This window comes from Citrus clementina, unplaced genomic scaffold (genome assembly GCF_000493195.1).
Source record: "Citrus clementina cultivar Clemenules unplaced genomic scaffold, Citrus_clementina_v1.0 scaffold_1, whole genome shotgun sequence".
Lineage (NCBI taxonomy): Eukaryota > Viridiplantae > Streptophyta > Magnoliopsida > Sapindales > Rutaceae > Citrus > Citrus x clementina.
In genome coordinates, this window is record NW_006263303.1 from 18,883,085 (window position 1) to 18,892,310 (window position 9,226).

Here is a 9,226-nt window from a genome sequence, read left to right on the forward strand (position 1 = left end):
ATATGAAAAAATAGGACATAGTTATCTTTTTGTTAAAATATTAAGGTTATAACAGAAAATTTTCAAAAGAATAGTGACTTATTGAATAAGTTGTTTATGAAAAACAATCCTCTACTTATTTTTAAAAATTGTTATTAAAATAAAAAAAATTATAAAATAAATAAATTTTATAATTTTTATCAAAAATTATGAAATAAACATTTTATTAAATTTTGGCCACAATCGGGGTCTTAGCATGGCAAATTTAGTAAGTGATTAGTGTTTTTTTTTTCCTTGAAATAAAAATTAAATAAATAATTAAAAGCTTGTTTAGAAAAGAAAAAAATAAATAAAATGAAAAATAGTTTTGCACTTTCTGGCAAGTCACGTGAAAACTGAAAGGACTTAAAAAATAGCCAAGCAAGTCTTTCAAGGCAATCGAAAGAGTCGTCCATTCCAAAGACTGAGATCTTGGCCGTTGAATGTTTCTAGAAATACGTGAGATTCATAGTCCGACTGCAAAAGGAAAACCGCTTTCCTTCTCCAATTATGAGAGGGTGAGACTAAATCAAATATAAATGCCACAGAGATTTGCTCTAATTTGCCATCGTGAAGAGAAGAACAGCCTACTAAAACAATGGCCTACTCGTCCGCAAAATTGCTTCAGGATTTTGTTTCTTTTGCCGGGGTTCGCACTTTAGACAGATCGGCCACAGTTCCTTGGCGTACGCTTCCTCCGAAAAAATATTCAATTCGTTTCTCCAACTCCAAGCGGCGCTGGAAATCTGCATCGGCATCGGCTGCAGTTTCAGATAAACATATCGAGTGCAATCCTCTGCTTATGCTGCCACCCAAAAACGGTTCCATTAGTTTCTTGGATCTTTCGAAGGGCAGCAGTAGCAGCCTCCTCCGAGTAAATTGACCTGAAGATCCTTACCCTGAAAAGTATGAAAACGGTAGGTACTTTTCTTCACGGGGTTGGCTTATTAAATTTATCGATTCATGCATCAGTCCCAATTATATGACTCTTGTGCATCCTTTTTCACGCCTTCAACTTAAACTGCCTTCCATCGAAACCTTGGTAGCTTCTGATCCGTATGAGCATAATCGGCATTGTGAAGAGGGTTGCTTTATTACTTTCATATTAACCAAATGCGTATTATCTTCGTCCAACCCCGATTCATTACAAGCCATGCTTCTTTACGGAAGAGACGGGAATTTGGGCTGCGCTAGGCCAGGCGGTCAAGTTTGGAGAAAAATTAACACGTCTAATAATGCTAAACATTTTGTTGATGCTATTTACTTCCAAAATCAATTTTATGCTATCAATGCTTTTGGTCAAATATTTGCCGTCAAAGATGATGACAGTACTGCTACAAGAATCGCGGAATTACCTGCCGAATTTATTGAAGATGTTGTGGAGTATTTGTATATGGTTGAGTCTGAAGATGGCACATTATTTGTGGTTTCAAGGAGGGGAGTACAAGTACCACCTACTCATCTAGGCTACCTAACGGAGGAGAACACTTTCAGAACGTTGGGGTTTCAGGTTTTTGAGGTCGATCTAAGTACTAATAAATGGTCGAAGATCCAGAATTTGGGTAACAGATCCCTCTTTTTGGGTTTTAATTCTTCACTGTCTGTTGACGCATCAAGTAATTCTGAGTGTAAACCCAATTGCATTTATTTCACTGATGATTTTGTCGACTCTTATTGGTACCTGGCCGCCGAGGAATACGTTGAAGCAGGAGGTAAAGATACTGGAATTTATAACATGGAGAATGGAAGCATTGAGCCATTCTTTGAGACAGATCCCTTCCATCCATTTAATCCACTTATGTGGCTTGAACAATGGTCTTAGTCGTTGGGTTTGGTATTCAGTTTTCATTTCAATTACTTTAGACTTTCGGTATATCATTGTCCCTGTTTTAAATAGATTAATTTGGAATGACATTTGTTTTATGTTTGGTTTCGTTGACTACTTTAATGCTTGGTTTATTGGAATTAATTTTGTTCGTGATTTGCCTCCAATTACAAGCTATTAACCATCCTAGTTTCTATCAACGTGCAGCCAATAAAAATATCTTCCTAGAAAATAGAACTGAGCATTGCAAAAAAACCATTACTCCATATTTTAATCTTATAGTGCCAACAAATTTGCATTACTAGGTCTTCTCTTACAAATGTGTTGATCAAATACTTTGTATCAATATCTAGACACAGATGTCTCGTTACTCCTAAAAAATTATTTTTTTAATAATATTATGATTCTGTTTGGGATTAATAAAAGTTGGCCGCTAGTAGTTTGAAAGATATATTAATATGATTTTTTACTTTTATAATAAAAAATCTATTATCTTTTTAAAAATTATTTAAAAGTTATATTTATTATATACTATTAATTTTTATTTTATAATTATAGTTTTTTTTTCAAAATAGTTGTAATTTAAAAATTATCGCATTTCATTCACAAAGAGGACCTCTCTTCCGTAATTATTGAATAAGAAATAATATGTAATTATATCTAATTATACATTATTATAAATAGAAAAATGATATTGATATTTTGCCTGAAATTCGATTTACTAAATTTTTTTTGTCAACACCGAGTTTCTTTTGTCTGGACAATGACTGTGGCAGGTCCATCTCCCAATTCGGAAGATGATTGTTTAATTAATTTAGATAATTTTAATACATGAAATTTTACAATGTCATTATTCTTTTCGTTTACTCTTCTATTTTCTTATCATGCCTTCGGGTTCCTGAAATCTAAACATTTAATCCACAACTATACTTTTACAAGCAGTAAATCCACCGTTTACAATATCATTCACAAAACGAAGACTTTTTACTCTACTCGTTGCTAAGCTTTAATTTATTTTCTTTTTTTAATCTTCTATGATAAATTTATTGAAATTACTAAAATATCCATCAAATTATATATTTTACATCAAATTTTTAGTATACCTAAATTGAGTTGAAATTCTAGATTGTTTCTAATAGAAAATTCTGGAAGGATGTTTGGATGTGAATGACCTTTTTTTTTAATGCCTAAATATCCGAGCTAATTTTTATGTTTAAATAAAAATCATTTGAAATTGAAAATCCAATAAATTGAAAGCATATGATTTATTTCCATAAGCACCAAGATTCCTACAATAAAGATAAACCAATACATCTCTTTCTCTCCCATATGATTTTTTTTTTTAAATAATGAAGAAAAAGAAGAAATACAAATAATAAATTAATTGGGTCCCCAGCAAATTAGGTGGAAGAGCATCTCAGCCTTCTCTTGTTGCCTCCTTTTTTTCTTGATCTCATCTCCATTAAACCTCTTGATACCCTGACTGTTATTATTATTACTAACGCCACCAGCAAGACTCCTTGCAATAGAATTATTGTTGCCCTTATTATAGCCACAAGATTCTTGCAGCACATACTTGATGAATGCTGAATCAAACTTGCAAACTCTGCCACCGTTGCTGCTCATGTCTCTTACTATACTCTCCTCACCCCCAAATACTTCTTTTAATGATTATAAACGATAAAATATTAAGTTGGGTTCCGGAAGAAAATTTGATGGGCAACTTATAGAGAGTAGAGAGGTTGTTGAGTTCTTGGACTTTTAAGTGACAGTTTGTTCGTTGGATTTGGGTACTTATATAGGAAAATAATAGAGAGCTGTTAAAAAGGTCGAATTACTTAAAAAAAAAAAAAAAACCGGGGTTCTGTTTGTTTTTCGGGAAAGTGAAACCATTCGTGGGTTTGGATCCCAGGCCTATGGACAGAGAGATGCTGGTTTTTTTTTTTTTTTTGGTTTCAAAAAATAATTCAATGGGTGGTGACAAATGACGAATGACAAATGGCTGCTGAGTGGAGTGATGACTATACGGTTTTGCTGACTTTGTGGGCAAGTACTTTTAATATGCACATGGTTATATACTAACACGGATAACTTTTCTATTGACGTTTTTGATCCGCTGTCGGCTTTCGGAATATGAGATGTAACTGAAGCTGGAACTTTCCAGAGTGAAAGAGAGGGCAGATTAAATTATGAAATAAATATTGTATTATCGCAATTTTACCTCCTTTATTGTAATTCGAAATTTATGATTCTGCAATCAGTATTGTCCAAATATCACTCAAAATAATAGAAAAGAATCGCAGAGGATCCAAATATTGAAATTAACGTTAACTTACTGTTAACGTTGCTGTCCAAATATCACTCAGTCTGCACAATTTAACGTTAAATTACTGTTAAATACAACCAATCCGTAATTTATGCACAAGAACAGCATAGTGCTATTGCTAATACCTAAAGCAATGAACTAGATACCTACTCCAAGGGATGACAAAAAATCGCAAATCACATTCGGAATTTGGGATCCCGAACTATTGGGACTGTATTGATCCATATTTTAGAATCAAATTTTAAAAGCGGGCGGGATTTAATATTGAAAAAAAAATCTCAATTTTCTTTGTGGAAAAGGATTGGGATCTAAGTCGGGATCCCGCGGGATCCCGTTTGTCCCATTTAATTTTTGAAAGAAATATTATATTAATAAAATTAAAAATAAGTAAAATTAAACTAATAGTTAAGAAATCGTGATTCAAATAGCATTAAAACAATATATCCTAAGCCCAAGTACCAATCACAAGCCCGTTTGTTGTATTATTTTTAGTTTAATTAAATAAATCTAAAACAAAAATATTAAAATGGAAACCTAAAAGTATTTTAATCTAAAACTAAAACACAACTGCATGTTGCTCATCCCCATTTTTTGCTTAACTTCAACCACCTCATCTAGCATTTCCGTAACTAATAATGTTTTTAAACGTTATTAAATGCATATCATGTAATTATCAATGTATAATATTATTTGTTTTTCTAATTTATTCTTTACATATTCTAATTTTTATAGGTTGATCCAAAAGTATGAACTTGGAGTTGAAGAATGTAGACAAAAATCTTGGATGCTTTTGTTTTTGTTTTTTTTTTTTTTAGAAGTTGGATGCTTTTGTTGGTTATTATATGTTGGTTTATTTTTGGATGCTTTACAATTAGTTAATTTACTTTTGGATGTTATTTTTGGTTTAATTGCACATCCCATGATTATAATGTCTATTGAGATGTTAACAATTTTATAGAATCACTGGATTAAATATTTTTTTAATATTTTAATGAAATTTATAGTATTTATTAAATGGGACATTTGGGACGTTGGGCCATTTGGTCCAGGACGGGATTTTGAGCTGTCTAGGATTAGTTCATTATTTTTCTCTCGTTTAACTATTCGGGACGGGATTCGGTCCGCATTAAAATCTCGTTTTACTATTCGGGATGGGACCGAGATTGTCAAATCCCGAACCATTGCCATCTTTACTAAAAGCCAAGCAGTTAGGAAGATGTGTAAAGGTTGAAAATTGTTGAAACTACCATATTGATTGGGGATGACAAAAAAAAAATCCAAATTCGGTCTGGATCTATAAATATTTGAAAGATCCAAAAAATTCAGATTTGGGCATTAAAAAATGTGGTTTTGGATGCCAAAAATTAAAATTCTTGTAGATTCGAATGTAAGTGCATTTGAAAAATCAGATATCTGGATCTACATTATTTTTTCATTAAATGATTTATTAAAATAAAATAAAATTAAAAGATGTGTAAGTTAAATTAAAAAAAATCAAATCTATGTAGATTTGTGGTGATGTTCTTATTTGTGATGGTTTTAAAAGAAATTTATGTGGACTTATGGTGTTTTTATTTTTGGATTTATGGTTGAGTTAGACTTAGATTTATATTACTCTTAATGTTTAATTTATGTTGTGATAATTTTATTTGTAGATTTATAGTGTTATTGAATGTCATTCTAAGTGTCAATTAGATTTTATTTGATTTTATTAGGTAAATTATTGAATTAAGTATGACAAAATTTGCTCGCAATCCGCGAGATTGTAACTCCATCCGATCCACATATTCTTTTTGCCGATCCAGATGCGGATCCAAATCTCAAAATATCAATGTGTGATCTAAATCTAGATACACCTATATTCAGATCCTATCTGAATTTTGCCATCCTTAATATTCACTGCTCTCCATCTGTGTATAGAATAAAATCGATTACCATATCGTTCTTGAGCGCATACACAATCGAACCTAAAATCGTTGCTTTGACATAATACTTTTTCTTCTACGTTTATTAACCAATTTCATATCGTGGCTTAATGATTGAAAATTGCCAAGTACCACTTTTTGAAGCCGGAAGAAGTTATATTAATTATTGTAATCGTAATATTTAAGGAATTTGAGAATTTGGTGAATTAGGTTCTTAAAATTTAATAATAACAGAGTTCAACAATGGTTTTCAGTGGTATAGTTTCGACAGTATTAACAAGTCGGAAAAATTAAAAAAATCAAATCGTTTGATAGTACATAGACTGTAGGGTAACATAGAGATGGCCTTGACAAAAAAGTATAACGATATATGCTTATAGCGTATTGATATAACAAAGTTCCAACGGAAAAAAAAAAAAGAAATGGTTGCATTAATTAATTCTTCTAAAATCATTTTAATTAATCGAACTTTCTCAAATGTTTAATTTCTAACAAAATCTTCTCTCCAGTACAAACATTGCAAAATTAACTAAGAAAAAGACAATATAATTATGAAATTTGGCTAAGCATATGTTTATTATAAAATGCTGGCACCCAGAAGTCCATGACTACAATCTTTATGTTGGCCCAGAGAAAAAGAAAAAAATTCCAATTTTGAGAACTAAAATCTAACAGTATTAGGACCCCAACAGCCCAAAAGCATGATTTTTTCCATGGAGTTCTTGTTTCTGAAAACGCTTGAAAAATTGATCATATCCCTGAAATCAGAAGCTGGAGCATAAATTAAATTGACCTGAGCAAAAGAACTTAAACTGTTATTCCATCTGCAAATTCCTGCCTGATCTCTAAAAGCTTCCAGGGCACCAACACTCAATGCCACAATCCAAGCTTTTCCTGCCGACGTACTCATTTTAATTGTTTCTTACAATTTAAATAGTGATTTTGGCAGCTGCTCAAAATCAAGAGAATTTTTCTGTTCTCCTGATTCTGCTAAGACCCCTTTCTTTTATAGAATTGGCTAGTAGAAAAGACAACAAGCAGTTCTTGGTTATTCAAGCCAACAGGAAACAATCCAAAGTATTTGAATCTAAATTATTTATCTTTTTGCTGTAATTTCAAAAAAAAATAAAAATTGTTTGTTATTGTCAATTTGCTGTGACACTATAGTTTATACCCAGACGGAAAATTCAAGGAAAGTCAACAATGATAATAACGATGATGATAAATTGACAATTAATTAATTTATAATAAATTTTTAGTTTTGTCTCTTAGCATTGGTGAATCAAAAACTAAGTATAAATCGCTACTGATTAATTAATTTGGTGAATACTCCTTAAGTATCCAACCACCTGATACAAAATCTCTTCAAATGATTAGAAGGATTATGAATGAATTCATCAAATTCCACTCATATCATATATATCAAAGATAAAGAGGTAGAATTTGATATTACATTTAAAAATTGAAAAAAAAAATAAAGACATAACTAGATAAATAATTATCTCTAAATAAGAAGACATCGGATCATGTACATTCATGAGACGATGATGGTGATTATCAAGATCAAAGTCATCAAAACCTAACAGTACTAGGACCCCAGCAGCTCAAATCCATGACCCTTTTGACCTTTTCCTCGGGCTTCTTCGCCTTGTTATAAAAATTATTACTATTAAAAATCTCCCTGGAAGCTGGAGATGAAGAGATGGCCTTGTTGGCTTGATTGAGCGATGACCTCAAATTGTTCTTTGCATGTTGATGCACGGACCTTATAATAAAATTCCACCTGCAGATTCCCACTTGATCTTTCAATGCCTCAACAGCCCCAATACTCGCTGCCACAAACCAAGCCTTTCTTGCTGCTGCACTCATGTTTCAATCTTTTTTATTTTTTATTTTTTGATTCTGCAACTTCGAATATACAGAGATATGGGATTTTGAATATGTGTATATTGGAAGAAGTGGGGTGGCTCTGAGTTTTTCTATGGGGATTTAAACAACTCGATGCTCTCTGATTGACGGAGTCGTCGGCTATTTATAGTGTGAGAAATAAAAGAATTAAAAGCCAGTAAAACCAGCGGCGCTGGGGGTTTTTTCATCCTTCTAAAAAATTCAACCGGTGGGTCAGGGAACAGAACCCATGGTTTTTTCAACATGAAACCATTTGATTTGCTTGTTTTTGTTTCTTTTGATTTACTTAATTTGTTGAAAATCGTGAGGCTTTTTGCTTCCTTGTGTTGGCAAGCAGTGGTCCATGTGTTATTTTTTCTCTTTTACGCGTCAAAGAATATGTGAGCAGGGCCGAAATAGTTTAAAAAGAAAAATCAAAAGTTTGGGCCGAATCGGTCTAGCCCAATAAAAAACTTTGAGACAAAATTACAAAAGGGCCCTCATGTCTGCTCTAGTGTCCAGCTCTCGCTGGGCTTGGTTTTGCTCTCTTTAGGGTCCTTGGTGAATCGAGTTGAGCCTCCACTAAAATCCACTTGCATAAGCCAACTTCAATATATTTACACGGATTCCGTGATTTGTCAAATAAAAATTAACTTTCTGAATATGAGGATCGATGAAAGATGAATAAAGACGAGGACTCATATTTATAAGGCAATATTGTGTCTTTAAACTCCTAAACCAACCAAAACAACAACATTAATCAATAAACATTGATTAATAATAGACCGAGACAAACATAGAACGTGGCGAATAAAATTTCATGGATAGTTAGTGTTGGTAATGTTTACATCACTGTTCATTGTTATTGCTTATCCTACCCAATACACATTAACTATATATTTGTCAAGTCGTATCCTTAAGATAAATTTTCACGCCTCAAAGGAAGATTTTTCGATCTGGTCTTCAAGATTCAACGACGATTACTATAAAAAGTGCACTCCAAATTTGACGGTTTAAACAACAAAAAGAAAAATCGATGAAGGAAAATACAAGACAAAAGCATAGAGCATTTATTAAAATAATCGAATTGTTCTCTTCTCTTTTTATTGTCGTAGTAGATATTACTAAAGATTTTATAGGTCTCTCTTATACAGACCTTTTTCTCATTCAATTTGAATTAATCATTCACTTTTCTTATTCAATTTGAATTCGTTATCCATGTGTATCACAATTTAATTCAACTCG

The 9,226-nt window shown here is 32.1% G+C and overlaps 2 protein-coding genes across 2 annotated transcripts; one reads left to right on the plus strand and one right to left on the minus strand.

Annotated features, from left to right (window-relative positions):
* Positions 1-469: 469 nt before the first annotated feature.
* On the plus strand, positions 470-1,846 carry LOC18054322 (F-box protein At2g26160). Its single transcript, XM_006451946.2, has one exon. The coding sequence runs from the start codon at positions 1,001-1,003 to the stop codon at positions 1,838-1,840; it is 840 nt and encodes a 279-aa protein (XP_006452009.1). The 5' UTR covers positions 470-1,000; the 3' UTR covers positions 1,841-1,846.
* Positions 1,847-7,375: 5,529 nt separating this feature from the next.
* LOC18054325 lies at positions 7,376-8,251 on the minus strand. Its single transcript, XM_006451949.2, has one exon. The coding sequence runs from the start codon at positions 7,961-7,963 to the stop codon at positions 7,667-7,669; it is 297 nt and encodes a 98-aa protein (XP_006452012.1). The 5' UTR covers positions 7,964-8,251; the 3' UTR covers positions 7,376-7,666.
* Positions 8,252-9,226: the final 975 nt, after the last annotated feature.